General features: G+C 42.0%; 1 protein-coding gene across 7 annotated transcripts in view; it reads left to right on the top strand.

Annotated features, from left to right (window-relative positions):
• The first annotated feature begins 270 nt into the window (after positions 1-270).
• Positions 271-20,738, top strand: part of LOC311264825 (cyclin-dependent kinase 17-like) — a 45,696-nt gene continuing 25,228 nt past the window's right edge. Inside the window, exons 1-3 of one of the 7 annotated variants that reach the window (XM_084365951.1) lie at positions 271-354; positions 9,026-9,219; positions 12,261-12,425. In XM_084365951.1, coding sequence (XP_084222077.1) covers positions 9,057-9,219; positions 12,261-12,425 — 328 coding nt within the window. In that variant the 5' untranslated portion in view covers positions 271-354; positions 9,026-9,056. Of the gene's footprint in view, positions 355-400; positions 588-3,016; positions 3,536-9,025; positions 9,220-12,260; positions 12,426-20,738 lie in introns of those variants that run through there. The other 6 variants (XM_084365952.1, XM_084365953.1, XM_084365950.1 and 3 more) reach the window with 6 other exon arrangements.

The raw sequence follows: 20,738 nt of genomic DNA, 5'->3' as shown, positions 1-20,738 counted from the left end.
GTGTCTATCACCTTACGCCTGCCTGATAACGTAAGCTAGCTGCTTGACGTTAGCACACCTAGCTAACAGCTAGCTACGGGGCAAAACCGCACAGCAAACCTCTGGCTGTTTCGATAAAAATACACCCTGTCGTCTCCGCTGCTTTTACCCAACGAAGCAGGGCAGCTCCAAGCGAAAAAGCAGGTATGACGACAGTCGTTTTCTTTGACAAATAACTGTGTCATCATTAACTCGAATCCGTTAATCCCGTGTTAGCGAACTGGCTGGTGGCTGCCCCTGACAACCTGCCTAACAACAAGACGGACAAGCTAACGACTGCAGGGGAGCCGCCATTTCTGGTCCGACAGCAAACAGGTAGCGGCCTCTAACGGTCAACTCCAGGGCGGAACGGTGGTTCGGACCAATTACTTTTTAATATGTGGAGCACGAATAAGTTCTCATATCGGTTACTGAAGTAAAAGTGTCAATTCAGCAGTGTAAATATATTGTAATAATGTATTATCTGGTAGCTAGTAGCTGTCAGAATGCTGGGAGCTGGTGCAATATTTGCCTTAAAGTGTTGTGGGACAGCAGAAGAAGGATAACAGGTAAAGTAGCTTAGAATGGAAATAAGCTACTTAAAGATGCACTATGAAGTTTTGGAAAAGAAATCCAAACACTGAAAGCTAATAGGCTATTTATAATATTAATAAGTTATTAATTCAAACTCAGAAATGTATTCATTTATTTCATATGTTTCATGATTGAATAAGCAGGCCATACTCAAAGGGGTATAGAGTGGTGTAGTTCGTAGTCATAAAATCCGGAAGTCAGTTAGCATTTTGGCACATCCGGTTCCCTCGTCTCAAAGTCAGTCTCAAAGGAGTTCAGGCTTAAGATCTTTACACGTTTTGTTCTGCAACATAAAATACATCATTAAATGTCCCACAATTTAATTATAAAGCACTTACCTGTCTTAATAACAACAGTTGCTAACAAGTGGCTAAATGAGACTACAGAAGTTGTCATTAAACCTCATCATGTCTCCTACTCACTAGTCCGTCTTTACAGACCGACTTTAGTTGAAAACTATTCTAACTCTAACTTTACATCTTGTAGTACATTGATCAATGTACAGAAAATGTGAATAGTAATTGTGTTGTACGATGCTTAGTGGTGGTGACGTAGCCTAACATTAGCTTTTAACTTCTAGCGATTTAATTTACGCTTCGAAAATCACAAAGGTGATGTTCGTCTGTGAAGAGTATCTTCCTGAGCAAAACATACAAGTATCATAAACTTGTGTTTGCCACAGATCTTATTTCCGACAATACTCCAAAATCCAATAAAAAAATCCCATAGGCTTTTTGTCGAGGGAATCAGAGTGACGCTAACTTCTGGGTTAGCCTACAAAAATGTGTCATCAGTGGGTGGCTGCTTGGAAGGGTCCTGCAAATATAAACAAAGTAAAACTGTAACTGTTTCTTTATCTGGTTTATTCAGTCATGAAAATTAATCAATAAATGTTTTTTCTCTCCTGATTAAATTTTCTCACCAAAAACTACATAGTGCACCTTTACCGCCATGTTAAGTAGAAAGTAAGTTAGCTGTCTCAGAATAAATTTACTTTCCAGGATTGCGCCACACAGGATGTGACAATAGCTAGGTTATAAGTCATAAATCTGAATCCCAGTTAGTTATGTGACATTTCTGTTATTTTTTTAAGTTACTCATTATGTTGCTTCAAATCCTACACACTGCCAGGACACAGGCCCGATATTGTCAATCCCATTCCAGCAATTAAGCTGCCTATTGCACTTTAAAATTGGGGAAACTTCATAAGAATGGTCAAGATCGAAGCAGCAGAGACAGACATGTCTTGACTTTAATCTCTTACGGTAGCCTATGGATCAAGCTCTAGAAACTCTAGATCCTACATTCCTCATAATGCAACGTGACTGTGGCTTTCATTAGACACCCCTGTCTCCTAAATGTCCTCTTCCCTCCAACCCTATAACCCAACCCCCCATTCTTGTGCCTTAAGAATGGTAAATAAGATAACCCTTATTATTATTATATGACAGCATCGCAGATTTTCTTTCAGACATTGGAAAGTGTCCTCACACAGGCCACAGAAGATGTTAATAAAAAGCTAAATCAGCTTTCAAAACCCTCTAGTCATTTTTGTATTTTTGTGACATGCTGCATATAATATTAGGCCTAACACATCTGCACCCACTTTTAGAGAGTTTCAGGACTTATTAAAGTAAATATGGTATAAGTAAATTACTTGTTAAACAATCTATAAACCAACTTTACCAAGCCTTTAAGCAACAGCATTTTTGATAGGCTACTTATTCTGTTCCTACAGGCTTCAAAAATGCATTTGATGTTATTGATTGTAGCGTCCCTACATAGGACTTTTTTTTTTTTTTTTTTTTTGGCTCATGAATGAAAATATGCTGCTTTTACTGAAATGAACCACACGGTGGCGATGAAGACCAGCAGGCAGAGCCCTCCTCATCAACTGAGTTGCTGTGTCATCTGTGATTTCTGACGTAATTGTTGGGGATCCAGGTGATCCCCTGGAAAAAGAAAAAGTGGCCTAATAATTTAGTTTTAATCGCTTTTATTTGATTCAGAAACATTTTGAGGAATATAATGTGAATTGTTTGGCATCAGACCTTCACAGAGAAGTCACCCTGTAGCCAATTTAAATCAAATGGATACAAGTCTACCTGCTTTGTTAAAAACTTAATTCAATGTAATCCAGTTGAGTCAACTATTCCTGTGTTACATTGTGGCCGGTAACAATGTGTATGAGTGTGAGTGCAGTCTCTCAGTTTTTGGGACCAAAGGGGAAAAAAATCAGCCAATTTCAACGCTGCAAGCCAAATAATTATCCTTATGCTCAGCTTTATTTTGCTCATGTCGGTGCCAGCTAAGCATGGACGATACTGTTGGATTTCCATAATTTTCAGCCCATGCATTATTCACAAGGAATTTCTCTTGAGGTGCGCATCTAGATGGGAATGGAGCTTGGATAATGAAGGCTAATTTCCCCGGTGGCATTGCCCCTTATATCAATCTATTTGACCCCCCTTATTTTACAGAGACACACAGAGAGTGAGGGGGTTGGAGAGTCTGACACACACACACACATTTACAGTCCCTCTCAAACACACACAAACACTCACACACCCCTTGCGGTGTTTTCCGGGATCACGCCACTGCTTCCACTTGGGATCCACACAGCAGCAGCAGCAGCGATATGGCTGATCATCGCCGGGACGGGACGGTGCTGTTTTTATGAGCGAAAGTGAAGGCGAATAACGCGTTATTACCGGTCAACGATGCACTCGCTCGGGCGACGGGACACTGCGGCACGCCGTGCGACACAGGGATAAGACTTCACCTGACTTTTTTTCAAGCGATCTGGTGCGTTTTTACAGCAAAGTAGTTGGAGGAACTTGTCGCAGTGGATTCATCCCAGCGTGCCGCCTGGATTACCACACACAAGCGGAACAATAGTCTCCTGCAGCAGAAGCACAAGCAGGTCAGTGGCAGCGCTACAGCACAGTTCATGTCCTCTCTCCACGCTTTTGGCGATCCCGTATTGACAATGTCCGGGACGTCAAGAAAGCGAACCACAACCAGGGGTTGTCCTATCACCTGACATTGCAGGTGGTGGAGTTAGTCTTTGGTTCGTGAAAACAAAAAAGGTGCTACGTGCTTTTTCTCTGGGTTGTATTGCGCAAGTGGAAGTAATGTTGATACAAAATCGTTAAAACAGACCCGACAGTTCAAAACACCACAGCAGATAGAAGTGATTCAGCGACACGGGACACAGACCGACTCAGATTTAACTCCCTTGAGCTATAGTCTTATATTTGACTTCTTGTGATCGTCCCGGGTTCCCTAACATGTAAAACAAATCCACAATCACAACCTCGGGATCCCCTCAGAGATGATCCCGGTGCCATTTCCATGAGTTTCCGAGTGTATCCCGGGCGGCTGTGTAACTTTTCTTTGCCCTGCCTGACTCTCCCCCTCCCGGATACTTGCGTCAGGAAAACACGCGGAGAGAGGAGCTGACCGAAAATGCAAAAGGCCTGTAAGGTAGATCTCTGCCTGCCAGGCCCCGACGCGATTTTGGTCTGAGTCCCGTGATATTTATCGTGCGGCTGCTCGCTGCCCACTTATGTGCGCTGTGCCTGCAGTCATGCCTCGTTACGTGGGATATGGTCAGGGGGCTTCGCTCGTCCGCAGATGTGACAGTCCGGTCCCGCAGTGCTGTCGATAACCTCGTGGATGTCCGCTGATGGATATGTGGAAGTAGTATAATAACAGCGACTTAGATTTTTTTTTTTTTTAATTATTGCCTTTAGCAAAAGCTCTGAACACTTCATTTCTCGGAGGCGTGTTGGGAGTATCATTTAGCTCTAAATTATTGATGTCCATCTAAGTGTGGGATGTCCAGATTGAAATCATGCCTATCCATCATTACATCCAAAGCAAAAATAACCTCACTAATCACCTCAGACCAATAATAGCCATGTGTTACTACTGCATATCCTGTCTTATTACAGTAATTGACTACAGCTTTGGTTAGGGCCTCATCATATTTTGCAGTCTTTTAAAACACGATACAGACTTGTAAGACTTGTGTTACCTTTTTGTTGTGTGTTGCCAAGTGGGGCTTGTGCACAGTCCTAAAACCAAGTATTGTACAGTTGCATAGGTCGTCCCTGTAACTGTGTCTTCTGGTTTGAATGTTACACATTTGTGCATTATTCTGTGGTCATACAATGACATCTTTTAACCAGGAGGGGTTTCACTGAGACTATTTACAAGAGCGCCAGGTCAGTCATGATAATTAAAATGTCTAATGATGCTAAATAATGATGTTTTGCCTGTCCACTTATTCAGTGCTGTCATCTACAAACTTTCAGTGGAGTCATCATGATGATACAATCATACTGCGTTATTATTCTACAAATTTCAGTCTTTGAAATGACTTCTGCAAAGTTAATTGTACATGTTTACATTTAGAGTATGCGTGTGAAAAGTTTCACCTGATCTAATAACTAACAGTGGAGGTCATTACGGGAATTTGATGATTATTATTGGACAATATATTGGGAAACATATTCCTTTTAATATTGCGACATTGATTTCAGCCATTATTATCCAGCCTTAAGTGTGGTCAAAGCTATTTTTGAGTGACCCCTTTGAGTCAGATCGCCCCAAAATCATAGAGGAAGACTCTCTCCTCTTGTGGCTGAAAGTGGATGGAATATTTCAGATCTCATCCCTCGACTTTTTGAAGTCCTGTCCTTCCGCTTATTCATTGATCTTCTTTCCGTAAGTCCTTCCTCTCATCTAACTCTGCAGATTTGGGTTAAGTGACAGAAGAGCTGCTGAGCAGGAGCCAATGGGCTTATGAGGAGAATAGACTACTTCTTGGGTTATCTTTTGGTTTATGCGCGTGTTTGTGTGAATGTGTGTAGGATTCTGTAGTTGGGCAGATTTGTGCATTACTCATGCATCCTGAGGCCGCTGCGCCAAGCGGTGTTCGGAGTGCCACTGAGTGCCCATTCCACTCTGCCACATTGTATGCGAGTGCATGCATGCGTATGATTCATGTGCCACTGAAATGCCGAAGAACGCTTGTTTGTTTGTCATGAAAAGGAAAGGAGGAGGAGGAAAGACAATATCACATCATGGCCTCGCAAGTTATTGAAATCTTCTCTTCCGGCTTGATAGAAGTAGTTTCTGTTTTTAAATGTGTGTGTCGAACATCCAGCTAGTTAGTGTTTGTGTATACTGCAGACTCAGGTCCTCAGGTCCATTCATTCTTTAGCCGAGGCATAATTGGCAGAGGAATCCCGGAGCAAGGCTGGCAAGGATCGCGTGCTGCAGCACTGTGTGGCATCCCAAGCACTGGAGGGCTGGAAGTTTTTATAGCTGACATGAGCATGTGTGTGTGAGAGCGTGTGTGTGTGTGTGTGCACGGGGGGGAGAGTATAACGAAAGGGGAGATGGGAGAGATGTAAAATGTGAATTCTCAGCTTTTCGCCTCTCTCTGTCTCCTTTCTTCTTCTCCTTACCTCAGAGACAAACTGCGGTTCCAGCCTGGGCCTGTAACCTAGCAACCCAAATGGTGTGTGTCTTGAATAAATCAGACCGTGTTCCTCCTCCTGTCCTCCTCAGGGGTGTGTCACTTCACCTTACCTCCATTCTACCACATCCATGCAACCACCCACGCAGGCATGCAGAAACACGTGCACGTGCTCACAGGCTGTTAACAAACACAAATAACTATAATACAAAGATGGCGAGGGTTTTAGTTGTTCTTGGTTTGTATCACTTAACCCATTAACCTTTGCTCGTTTGTGTTTGCTTTATCGCACAGCCGCTGAATTCATTAACAGTTCATTGTAGCGTTTTCAAACACAACTCAAACAGCTGAAGCGCTTGTAGCGTGGTTGAAGGAGTGAGAGCGGCCTCCGTCATCTGGAGTGTGTCCCTGCGTTTAGTGGGAGTTATGCATCAGCGTTGTCGGTGGTTTACCGGGTGTCTGGTGAGTGTGGCCTGCACATGCTGCAGCCTGGAGCCACATGTCTCATCCCACTCACTGTTGTGCCTCTGCCAAGCTCTTCACACTGCCACCTCCATCTGCACCAGACAACACTTAACATCCAACGCGCATTCATAACACTTTATTCTTCATGGAACTTTTTTTTGTTTTACAAGTTGACCAACACATACACTTGTACACTCTAAAATGTGTGTGAAAGTCTGTTTCTGAATGCAGCCTCACTATTAGCTCATGTTGTGGCATTGCAGCAAAGATTTACATATATTAAAAATAGCATCAAAAACTGGGGTAGAAAGTAATTAAAAGCCACTTTCATGCAGTTGCCAGGCAGAAATGTTTATGTATTTGCATGATGCATTAAACGATAAAAGGCTAGATTTAATCAAGGCACAATGATACTACTACAAAGTTGACAAGTGGATCTGGTGTTTCATAAAATATTATTTTAAGCAGATGGAAAAAGTTACAAACTAGATAGGAATATGCAAGTTGGTTAAATATTTCAATAAGATAAATGTTGTTTGCTTCTTTTGTGTTGTTCTTTACTAGCTAGACTGCACCTGACTTCGTCATATTTGAAATAAAATTGGAAATCTTCAGCTACATTTAAAATATATAGGGGTACAATGATGTGTTTCCCTTTATGAGCTGCTGGGTAATGAGATTCCCTCTTCATCACTGTTTGTGCAAATTCAACAGAGATAAGATGAAGACTGTGAAATTAGAAATTACTTTGTGTCTGTCCATGTGTGTGCACATGCCTGGATGTGAGCATAAGTGTGTTGGTGATAACACTGGTATGTATTTATCTGGATAATAAGTGGTGCATTATATTATCACTGTTCCCCCGTAATGTGAGTCATTTATTTCTGAAAATTTGCGGATGACGGCTGCGGTGTCGCACGAGGAGAACCAAGTCTCCTTGTCCAAGGGAGATTCTTCTCTAGTGAAGTCTGGGAAAACATGCAAATGAGGGGGGAGGGAGATTCGTTCCATACTGATAATCCATGGGTGACGGATGTTATGAAATGAATGCGAGTCGTTCTTTTGTTCCCTTTTTTTTAAACTTTTTTCCATTTTGGAGAAACGCCTTCGGCTGAGGTGTAAACCTCATCCAGCTGGGCTCATGTAAATTGGCAGAGGCAATGTTGTTAGCAATGGATACTCGCCTAAGCGCATCTTCTGGTGAAAGAAAGCCAGTCGTCCTGAGTGAGGATCACTGGGTTTGAATTCCCTCAGAGCACTGGCTGTCTCTAATAGGCCTGAAAGACTGAGAGCCTGAAAGGATGAATGGCTTTTGTTGAAGCCTCCAAGGTTGGACACAAAGAGAAAGGCAGTGGGTGCCCTGTCTCTGTGTGTGTGTGTGTGTGTGTGTGTGTGTGTGTGTGTGTGTGTTTGTGTGTTTGTGTGTGCGCGCACTTGTGCATGTCAGCTCTCCAGCCCTTATGGGTTAGAGATAGAAGTAGCAGGAAGTGGAAGGGGGACAGATATACTCTGCCATAGCTGCCTCTACCTCCAGGGCCGTGAAGCAGAGCGAAGAGAAACACAACACACAAAGTGACTTCAACACATAACTACACACATGCAAAGACACATATACTGTACATACACTCATAAACCAGATTCTAAAAGTCAGCTGAGGGGCACTCTGAACAATATATATAACTTTGAAAGCTCTCTGACGTTAAGAGATATAAACACACAAATACACAATACACATAGGCGGGTCACAGGCGGGTGAATATGAAGAGCACTTTGCTGGAAAAACAATATGTGCTTTTTCTCCCATTTTTTTTGAGGATGGGATGCTTCTCTCTTCTCTCCACATTCATTTTATACATTATTTGAAACTAGCTCTCCATCACAGTACACAAGCTTAGGTTACTGTCAGCCATAGATAGTGTATAGAGCAGGAAAAAGTTTATTCTGATGATAATTTTGTCAATAATACTGCCTTGAATGCCATGACTTCAGTGTGGATAGTTAATGGAAGAGCCACTAACATGTATGTCAATCACAGCTCATTTGGGAGAGCCACCCTTGTCTGAAACCTCTTGGGAGCTGCATTGTCAGCCATTTCCATGTTATTTTTGTAATTTTTTTTTGTTTGTTGCTCTCTTTCTCTCTCGTTCTCTGTGTCTCTGTGGGTCTGCTCTCTCATTCTGTGTGTCTTTTATTCTGCAATGTTTGCACTTGGGATACATAACAATGAGAACACACGCTGCGTGAGCAAACACAATCATCGGGAGCCCAAAGAACTGCGGAAAATGCGCCGAGGCTGCACTGCAGTAGTTTCACTGTACAATGAAGATTAACGTGGCAGTGTGGATGTAGCTGTTGATGGTTATAATGAGAACAATGGCCGTGGTAATGATGATGGGGATGCAGGTGGTGCTGATGATGATAATGATGATGTTGGTTGTTGTCTCCTCCCCTCTCCCTTAGGCCTGTGGGCCCCGGTGGTGCGGTTGAGAAGATGGACAGAATGAAGATAATCAAGCGGAGGCTGTCCATGTCTCTACGCAGCGCTCGGCCCGTCGACGACTCCCTGTCTGAACTGGCTGAGCAGATGGCCTTGGACGAGCCATCCGCAGCCAGGGACAATGGTGAGAGATGTGAACAAGTGCAGTCGCACTCAGGTACACAGAAGCACCTCACACACAAACTCAAATATCTTTCATGTGAATAATTTATGTGTGCAATACTCATGCAGATGTGCGTTTTATCTATGCATGAATCCAGCAAAGTACCAGAATAAGTCAAGTTGCCATTAGTGCGGTGGCGTCTCTGTACAATATCTGCGCGTTTGAATACAAGCTCTTCAAATAAGTGAACTACTCTCACCTTCACTTTCTATGTAATGTTACTTTTGACAACAGTGTCTGTAAAATCTGGAAGAACCTGTATAGTTCCCAGCTGCTTCAACAGTAGTGGCAAACGTCTGTAATGATTAAATGCGGCTCTTGTTTTATTATTCAGCTTGTACTGTAACATCAGTGTATTACACAATACTTGTGGCAGATGGTCAGGTTTTTTCTCTATTTCTCATTATCCATTCAGACTATTAGCATAACCAATGTGTTATATGTAAAATCTTCAAATTATATTATTAAGATCTCCATCCATATGAGTTACCTCATCAGTAACTGGGGGTCACTGTCGAGTGTCTTTAATCCAACCCCACATGCTGCAGGTAGCAGCAGGCGCTGATTTGCCACCGCAGTAATGGCGGCGACGCTAGATGGCAGAACACACAAATCGTTTGCCGTATTCGTCTGTATACTGCATGTACATACAGTATCTCAGATCATAATGTAAGAAACGGAGGAGAAAGCTTAGGTAGCAAGGCAGCGTGTGTTGTCATTATGATGAAGAGTAATTGTGTCACCTCCATTACCCTCTTGGGAGTCACTCAGTGATTAGTTTGATTTCAACATCTGTTATGGCTACAGTCACCCACAGGAGCAGGCTGACCATGTTATTAAAGAGCACTTTCTCATGGGCTCTGACAGTTCTAGACTTCATCTGGAGCTTTTTGAGTACACAGAGAAGCATTAACTGATGTAGTGGTTGCAAATGATGGTGTAGGTGGAGAGGGAGTCAAAATAGAGGTCATGACTGATCCTTGAAGGAGATGTAGGAAGGTTATGCAAAAGCAGATATTGCGGTCCTCCATGGTTGTATGTCTTTTATTCACAGTAAACAACACCCTGAAATAATGTAATTGTTGTTGTATGTTGCATCTCATATAACAGTATGTTCCCGTCGTACTTTATGCACTAATCTCATGAAGTCATACAGACATCATCATCTTCACCTCATCATCAGCTTCATCACCGTCTGTTCACTTTTCTTTCACTGGTCAATCATTCAAGACTGAGGGAAGTAGCATACTGGAAATGGATTTGAATTCACAAAGCTTTGTTGTGATTTCAGATACATATGTGTGTATTCACATGAAGGGGGAAAAAAAAGCAATGTCATTCTCAGAAACTCTGGGTGCCATCTGCTGGGCGTCTTCCAGGATTGCAGGGCTCTCTATGGCAAAATCAAAGACCTCACCTAACATAAACAGTGTGTGTGTATGTGTGTGTGTGTGTGTTTATGTGTGTGTTTATGTGTGTGTGTGTGTGTGTGTGTGTTTTTGTTTGTGTCCTATTCTGGCTCCAGACGGAAACCAGGTCAGAACACAGAGTGAGGGAGGTTGCCTCTTGTTTCAGTGGATGCTTTTGTCTGAGCAAAAAAAGAACGAGTAAAGACAGACAGACAGTGAGAGAACAAGAAAAAAGGTGTCGTTGTTCAAATATAGCTGTGCTGTGTTTTAGGCTAGAGATGTCGGCTGCTTTGCGGTTTGAGTACAGGGAGTGATAATGTTTGTTGTTGTTGTGATAAGCTCCGAGGCTGCAACATCTAAACCTCCATACCTGATTAATTTCACTCCCTGCCTTCTGTGTCCTCTTCCTCCTATTTTTACATCTCTCTTTAGTCTTCAAGAGCTCGAGCTATGTCAGTTCTTTTCCAGAGAGCACAAGGAGTAAGGAGGAGAGAGGCAGTAGGATGGAGGAAGTGATGTAGAGGATGAGAAGAGGGACATTAAACTTTAACCACTGCTCCACATCTTGTACTTACCATCTCCTCCTGCCTTTCCCCCTTGCTGTATCACCCCAGTGACCTCCACATCTCTATATATCTTAGTCAGACTGTGCTAAAGGGCGGCAGAAAGTACGCCTCACATTTTTCAAAGTGCTAATTAGAAGCAATGTGGCGCCGGCTTCAGATCTGTTCCTCCACTGTGTTCTCGGAGGCGGGAATGTGAGGGGAATCATGTGAGGATTTTAGAGGAACATTAAACCCTAATGCTCAGGGATCACAGAGGAATTTACAGTGCCATGTGGAGAAAAATTGAGGATTATTTGAAATATAGGAGATGTGACATGTGGGCTTCCACCCACATTCTGCAAAAGGACTCATTAATACTAATGAATGTGACTGAGAGACGATGATACATGCATGCTGGCAGCGTGTCCCACACATTTGTGACGAGTTGGGTTAGGTTTTTGCTTTGAGAGGAGAATTTGCTTATCCATAAGATTAAATCTGACCCACAGACTTTAATTGAGCTGTTACAGCTCAATATTATATTGTAGTCCTGTTTCCCAAAGGGCCTCTAGCATGTCTCTTCTCTGACTCTCCGGTTTTCACAATCAGTCTTTATAAGTCTATGACTCAACACTATTTTCCACTATGCATTTCCTCATGCCTCATACTCTTTGATGGCTATTTCTATGACTGTGTTTCACAACTGTTTTCTCTTCTAACATGAGTGCAGCAGCTGTATGCATTCCCACCTTTTTATCTATCACTAGTACATATTGTACTTTTCCTACATGTTCTGCTTCCTCTCTGTCTCTGGTCTCTTTGTGACCTTGTGTCGTCTTTTTTCCTCTTTCTCTTTTTCTCCCGTTCCTCCCCACAATTTTTGTCTCTGCCCTGCTGCTTCTGTTCTCTTCTGCTTTCTCTTCAACTCATACACCTTTCTTTCCCTTTATTTATTTGTCTCTCTTTCTCATCCGTGCCAACCTGCTTTCTCCTCACTCTCTCGCCTTCTCTCGCACTCTTTTCTTCTTTCCCTTCGTTTGCTCCCTCTCTCCGGCTGTCCGTCTGGCATCGTGTGTCTCAGAGCCCATGGTGGTGTGCGCCGTGCACCCTCCCGCCTCACACAGCGCTCCCTCCTTCCTGCGTCAATATGCCGGTCATCTGGGCCGCACCGCCCTGCGCAGAGAGCTGGGTGGGGGGCTGGAAAGAGACAGAGCCTTCCTGAGCCTGCACAGGACTGGATCTCTTGGTACACACACACACTCACACACACATACACACAGTGATGCATGCATGCACTCATAAGCACACAAAACCATATATCTGGATGCGTGAAGTAGACCGGTTTAATCCAGTTTCGAGAACTGAAGCAAATTCTGAAGCACATTTTCTGCCAGAAATCAATAAGGGAGACATTTCACAACAAACCAGTGGTGGAAACTAACTCTGTACTTTGATTATATGCTACTTTGTAGCTTTACTCCACTATATTTAATATGACAGGTTTAGTTAGTAGCTACTTTGAAGATGACAGTTAAACGCACAAATTGAGCCTGGGTCATTATGATCCATTTATAAAATCTAATCTAAATAAGCAAATAATATAATACTGTCAGGATGTTTCTGATACTTTAACAACCTTGCTTACTACTACTTCTGTACTTCTGCTTATTAAAGTACTAATTTGAATACAGGACACATTACACTCACCGCACTGTTTCCTGTATCATTCCTTGTCCATTTTTTCTGCATATTTTCATTTCTTCCGTCTGTCAGTAGTGCGGTAAAGATACATTTTCCATATGTTCTTTTCTTTGCATGTTTTAAGAATAACTTACTGTAATATTCAGCTGTTAACATTATAATTTTATGAGTGTTTCACCAGAGCAAGCTTGAGCAATACTGCCACCTGTGGGTGGAAAAGACATGCACACACTGATGTCATGTAGACGTTGCTTACCACTCAGTAGAGCGTGAGTGTGTGTGTGTGTGTGTGTGTGTGTGTGTGTGTGCATGCATGTGTGTGGGTTTTCAGTGAGTGAAAAAACGTATTTAATGATGCAGCCTGGCCATCCTCCCAACATTTACCACGATTCTGGAAGGCTAAAACTCTAATGACCTTAATCCAATGTACACTAACACACACACACACACTCTCACAACACAAACATGCGTTCACAATCACTTTTTCCTTCTGTCTGTCCGTCTGCATTATGTAATGGAACGTGTGGTCCGTAGCTATATGGATCCCAGTAATCTCATTTCCCACTGGGCCAGAACGGCTTATATCACAAGCGATGGGATGGAGTGAGGAAGGCAAAGTCAAAAATGAAGGCAGTCGGAAGCGTCTGAAGACTTCGATTTCGAAGATGGGGTTTTAGAGTGAAATGGAGCTTAGAAAATGTTAAAGATTGATTGCGGGGGACTGGGCGATGGAGAGGGAGAAATGAGAAGTATAGATGAAAGGAGGGAGCGACAGACAGACAGAGAGGAAGGGGAGTGATAGTTCCACTGGAGTCCTATTAGCTTTGTGCTGCGCATCCCGTGAGTCCTCGGCTGAGTGAACTGCAGATAGACCACAACGAGTCTCCTTTCATCCATTGAACTCTGGCCGACAAGATTCTTGTATCAGGAACTTACAGTGCATTGTGATCCTGCAAGCTGGGAATACGTTAGGAATGGTTGGATGAACCTTAAATGAACCCTCGAAAGAAATAGGGACAGTAGCATAGGGCTGGCTATAGCTTTTATTTTTCATTAAAGAAATCATTATGCTCATTTTCAGGTTCATAATTTTTTTTCAGTTACTACTAGAATAGGTTTACATGCCTTAATACTCCAAAAAAATGTACCAGCTTTCTTACTTTGTCCAGTGCTGCAGCACTGTATTCCCCCTTTGAGTAAAACGCTCTGTTTTAGCTCCTGTCTCTTTAAGTCCCGCCTCCCGAATACCCAGTCCGCTCTGATTGTTCAGCTCACACATGCCTGAACCAGCATCACTCATCATGTCTCCTGTTGGTTCTGTCTTGTTTTCAGCTTCCAGTTAGCTTCACTTCTACCATGTACCAACATAGGTAAATTATGCAAATGTGTGACACGGTGACGTAGTGTGATGTCAAGAAGTCACGAAAATACAGGCGTGACTACTGACGAGGTGTTGCGGGCACTTCAAGTGTTTGTCTGCATGCACAAGAACCTATATAACACATCTTTAACAAAAGAAGCCAACATTGGCAAATGTTGGACGCTGTCTAAAAATAAGCTGTAAAAGAACTTCGCCTAAAATAAATAAACTGATCAAATATTAACATGTAAATTACATTACAAATCAAACCAGATAATGGATGCCAGCTGTCAGTACTTTTTGCTGCTACTGTAGTGTCTGGGCAGCAGTAGAAGGATGCATCAAATGCTGATCTTTGGAGTGTCAAGGGAATAGTTTAAATTTTGAGAAATGCACTTAATCCCCTGCTTTCAGTCTTTTTGCTGAGCCGAGCTGACCATTTCCTAGCTGTGGCCTCCTATTAAAGGAGACTTATTATTGCGTGTTTGGTTCTTGTGCATGTAAATCTTGAAAGTTAAAAAGCCTAAAGTCTTCACCCACAGGAGCTCCCCTCCCCTGCATGAAAAACTGCTCCAGATGTGCCTAAACGCCTTGTCAGTAGTCCCGCCTCTAGTTCTGTGACTTCTTGACAAGAGACTATGTCACCATGTCACACATTTGCATAGTTTATGCCTATATTTACTCTGGAAGTGAAGCTAACTGGAAACTAAAAACACGACAAAGCTGACTAGAGACACGTTGAGTGGTGCTGGTTCAGGCCTGTGTGAGCTGACCAATCAGAGCAGACTGGGTATTCTGGGAGGCGGGCCTTAAAGAGACAGGAGCTAAAAAAGAGTGTTGGAATAGTGAATGCAGTGCTGTAATACTGGACAATTTAAGAAAACGTGTGCGTTTTTTGAGCATTAAATGTGAATCTATTGTTGTAATAACCCAAATTATGAATCGGAAATCAAGCATAATGTGTCTCCTTTACACAAAAAAGGGTGGATGTAAATAACAGTGGTATAATCTACTAATCTTAGATACTGTTAGAAAGAAAATAAATGTTTCTAAGTTTTAAGAATGACTGAAGAAAGTCATACTCTATGAATATTATAAATGCTAAGTCAGTGTACCGTTTAAAAGGTGAGGACAAGTAGACAAGTATCAGTAACCTGCAGAAATATGTGAACATATCAGTTTTAAGCTCATAGACCAATGGTCTGGCAGAGTGACTTCATTCTTTGAAGTCCACAGCTGTCTCTGAGCTCAGAAAAAGCCTAAAAAGGACATAGCTTGACTCAGGACTGAGCGTAGATGCAATTCTATTATAAAATCATGATAAGGTGTACTTTGAAATGTTAAGAGGTTGGCTGTCTGTGCGTGTGCGTCTCCCACTGGTTGGTCTAGCTGACTCACTGTGTGCCACTCAGCAGTCAGAGCACGTCGCACCCTTTAATAGAGCGACATGATGATGCAATCTCTCTTTCCTGCTGCACTAAAGAGATTGCCCACCCTTTCTCTGGCTTTCTCTAACTTGCTCCATCCATCCATAGGAGTATTCAATTAAATATACTCTTCATCTGTGTAAGTGGGCCTGACTGTGCTGTTATACGTGTATGTTAGAGGTGTTTGGCCCCGAGCCAGAGCCAGAGAGCTTTTACAGGTTTGTGATTCATCTGTTGCTAACTGGGCCCACACCCACTCCCACAGCACTGTACTTACAGTGAGGAAAGATGAGCACTGCGCTTTTCTTTTTTTTTTGCTTTTCCACTGGTTACCTCATCCTTTTCTCCCTTTAAAGATCTGTAGTTACACTTTTGAGGATTAGTCTGCCCTGCTGTCTGTTTTTACAGAGAAACGGGACTCTGCCGAGCGCTGCCTACTCTTCTCTAAATACTGTCGCAGGCTGCTATTTCTGATACTGTCACAGATGTCTCCTCTCATTCTTTTCTCCCCTCTGCCTCCGTCTCTTTCTCTCTACATACATCAGAATACTATATTTAACCTCCAGATAAAACCCGAAGATGAAGGATGGAAAGCTTTTCAGACCACCCTTATCCCTTCCTGTGTATTGCGCACCATGAGAGACCTTGTCTGTGCCAGGGATTTGATGTAATGCATTAACACTGCATTAATCGCTGTAGCCCTCTCCCTCGCTCCCCTGCACTCTCGGCCATTTGCTCACACTAACCCTCTTTGCTCATTGGCTTTAATAAGAACAATGGAGTGGACTCCTTTTATGTAGTAGCGCTTGTAAGCTTTATGTGTGCTTGTTGTTACTGTAGTTTACGCTAACGGCGAAGAGCTAAAGAATGCTGGTGATATAGGAAACGAAGGGGGTGGGTGAGGCGTTGGGGACCAGCACATGTAGAGCCGGTAGCTGACAGTAGGCGCTCTGGTCCCAGTAATTGAATAATAAGATTCCTTAGATGCAGATAAAAGGTTTAGAGGTAATTACCGCAGTCTAAATTCTCCCTCCCTCCAGCCCTGTGAGTGCGTTTCTCGCTGTTCCTCAGGGATGTTATATGCACTTGGATTTTTAATGTCTCCCAAGTCTGGAGGCAGACTGTGGTATTTATTGTGAGAAGAAAAATGTCGAAAAACAATAGATTTTACTTGGAAGGGCCACTGTAGCCAAGCAAATGTGACAATAAAGATGTTTAAACAAAGGTGAAGAGTGAATGAGACCCTTGATGGGAGTGAAAAGCTATGTGGAGGTGGCCACAGAGCAAGAGAGAAATCTTTGATGTATACAGTTGCACTTGTGAATACAGAGAGACGGAGAGACGGTAATGGGTGGAGGGCTGAGTGGTGAGCTTTTGTCCTTGACTTCTTAAGCTCCAGGATGCAGCACTCTGCATCAATATAGGTCTGCCAATGTACTTTAAATGGCCATTAGTCTTCATTTGAATGCAATTTAGGCAAGAAATCAGTAAGATATTGCCAGAATTTTTGTTCAGAATATTCAAAAAATGAGCTAACATTATCAACAGAATGTGAAGAAACAAGCGTTAACATCCAAGACGTATGCACTGTGCTACAGAAATAGCTACTAAAGTTAGCATGCTAACCACTTCGTCCCTGCCCATCCTGTCTCGCAATACCACTTGTACCTCAAAAGTCGACAGTCCAATAGCATAGCCCCACATAGTTTCCATTGAAAGATGTATGCGAGCTGCGATTTCCCTACAGTTCACAATATTCTTACACCTATTTTCTTTATTAAACTGAAACATGCCACCATATGCCTGAATTGTAGTTTCTCTCTCTTATCGAACGAAGACAAGCTTAATTGCAAAATAAAACAAATCAAATATGTCTTGGTTTGTCTTTCCACTGTTTGGCTTCTGCTCTGTAAATCGCCTCGCCACTGTATTTCCTGTGGTCCTACTGGCTTGCGGTTGTGTTCTGGTCCTGGTCCGGCCTTCTTCACTGCAAGGCTGCTGAGTCCGGTCCTATTGCCAGACCACAGTGCTCCGAACCCTTGGTCAGGGCAGACTCAACTAGCTAATAGAGCGACTAGCTGCATGGCTGACTGAGCTCACTAACTGACAGCAACTCGTATCTCCAGCTGTAAATAGCTAAAGCAAAGAGTATAGCAGTTAGCAGTTACTCTGGTGATATGCTGCCCCCCTATGAGCTTTTTAGAGTAACTTTTAACAGTGAAGGTCCTATTTATAAGAAACGTTCATTTTTGAGTCTCATTCCCAACTCACCAAATACTGAGGCTTTGTGATCGTAGGTTGGGTCGGCCACCGTCCCAAAGCGTCAGTTTTTTAATGAGTTGGGAATGAGACTAAAAAAAAATCAACTTTTGTTACAAATAGGGCCTTTGATTATAAAGTAATTGGCCCAAGACAACAGTCATGAGTACATCTTTTGTGGAGTAGCTGAAGTTAACACTGCGCACAGTCCTCAAATAAATATTTATTTTAAAACACCTCCCACACCTAGCTAGATTAAAAATGTTTTCAAGATGTGTGCAAGTATGCAGTTTGCCAGCCATCTCACATGTTTACTTATCTAAGCCAATAATACCATCCCATCTTAGCTTCTGCCAAGTATAATTGTGTGTTTGTGTAAATGTTCTTATGATGTAGTGCATCACTATTGACTTGTAGGGTGTTCAAGCTTTTCTGCATGAGCAAGTTTTGTTAGTAAAAGCCTACAAGACAAGCTGATTATTGACATGAAGGGAGAGGTGAGGTTTTATCTCACAGTTATTGAACCCATTTGAAGAACACCTTTTATAGTGTGAAATTTTAAGAATATTTTGAGAAAAGATGGCATTTAATGCTTTATCTCGCTGACATTTTGGATGCAGTTGCCATTCAACACATTCAGGTTCTATAAACACTTATTTTTATGTTAGGTCCACGGGTCCATAGGAAAGATAGAGGGACGCACATACATGAAATGGTGGCATTGTGGATGCCAACACAGTGGTGTTGCATTAAATGTGATCTTTAATGTCCTTGAAATCTGTTTCCAAATGTGGAAGAAGTAATCAGATTCACCTAAATAAAAAATAGCAAAACCATGCTGTAGAAATACTGCATTGCAAGTAAAAGCTCTGCATTCATGAATATATGAATTATACTGAAACTACAAATTATATCATTAAATATATAATACTATACATAACACAATGAATTAATTTGACTAAAAATACAGAAGTATAAGCAACAAAATGAACATTAAATATCAAAACTCATTATGCAGAATGCCCCCTTCACTTTTGCGTAATTAATTTATTGGCTCATTAGTCTGTTATTGATGCATTCACATGTAGGCACGTATTTAATGTTGTTGCTGGGTTGTTTAATCTTTAACAAGGCATCATATTTTATAAACTAATCATGTTTTGCATGTAAAATCGTAGTCTCACATGTAGCTAGTCGCTATCTCTGTTAAATAATAGAATGAAGGGAAAAGTGGTTAATGATCATTCTCTGAAATGTAATGGAGTAAAAATGTACTGTGAAATAGCATAAAATGCAAACCGGTGCAAGCACCTTAACACTGTACATCAGTATAGTACTAAAGTAAACGTACTCACCTAGCAAACATTACACCTTCATTAGTGACTGTGCTAATAGTGTAATCCAACCAATGATATCATCAAAAAATATTCAATAATCTGGCCTATTTGGTCCAATCAAATACATTATATTCATAACTAACAGCCCATTGCTTTGCTACAGAAGCCCTAAATGGTCATGGGTCGAACATATTATTTCCTCCGTTGTCCTGCGACGAGTTCAAATTCATTTGTTTTCTCGAGATCACGAGTTATTTATGTGATTATCAAGAGTTACCAAATGTTGTTTTCCAAAGATAACAAGATAATTAATCATGAGAAAATGACTTCATAAGATTCATATGAGTGGACTATTACATGCACACTGCTCTGTGCGGTGGGTTTTGGGAGTTTCAAAGCAAACCACATGAACTTATGAATTTCTGGCATTAATAAAAGGTACTCCTTGATCTGACATTTTCAGCTTCAATCGGTTGCAACACTTGTAAAGATCCCATGTATGCACGTTGGCATGGCACTGCTGACAGAAGAGACATTAAGCTCTAAGGAATAAGAGGGAACAATCTGTTGTTTTCTTGTAATAAGGGATTAAATTGTCTAGTTCATTCGCGATAACAAAGATCAAATGACGAGAAAATGATCTTGTCATCTCAAGAAAACAAATAAAATGTAACTCTTTATCACGGGAATAGGGAGGAAATAATATGTTTTACCCATGACTGTTTAGGGTTTCCATACTTTACATTTAGGATTGATGCCTTAGTGTTGTATTGCAACAGGAAATTGTTTATAGATCATTTTAATACATGCATCAAGAAAGCAATAGGACCAGCCAGGGTGGGATGTAACTTTGTAAAATGTGATCATTCACCAGTCACTTACAGATAAATATCTAAAATTTACTACACAGTAAATCTTTAAATGGTGTCTGAAATCTACCAGCCACTTTAAAAGAATTTAGTGCTTCCCACCCTGCTTTAAGCATGCTGGTTACTGTAGGAAAACAAGCTTGTTGTGCCTCCTCCCTTAGTCGATACTGGAGATTTTCATTTGGAGTGAAAGTTTGGGATCTGTACAAAGAAAACACAGGTGCTTTCAAGTTCAACAACACATTCTTCAGTATTACCACATCTACAGTACATCCTGCTGAATAGTTTGAGGAATGTCTTTGTTCATATTATGCATGCTCTGCAGGTGTGTCACACGGAGTCCTGTACGTGTGTAGTTTTTATGGGGATGTGCAGAAGCCGTGTGTGGAGTGGCATGTTTAGGGGAATGTGAGTGCGAATGTGTGACATGAATAATGGCTTGTGCCTCAGGTCCATGAGGAAGGACGGAGGGAGAAGGAGAGAGAGGAGGTGTGGAGAGAGAGAGGGGGAAGATAGGAGCTGGGACGCCAGAGGCGTCACTCAAAAGCCTCAGGGTTTCAATTTCTGCGCTAGAGAGAGATAAGGACAAGGAGGCAGAGGACGGAG

This window comes from Pagrus pagrus, assembly GCF_965226575.1.
Source record: "Pagrus pagrus genome assembly, chromosome: 11".
Classification (NCBI taxonomy): Eukaryota; Metazoa; Chordata; class Actinopteri; order Spariformes; family Sparidae; genus Pagrus; species Pagrus pagrus.
Note: the sequence above shows the minus strand (reverse complement) of the source record. Positions and strands in the feature narration are given on the sequence as shown.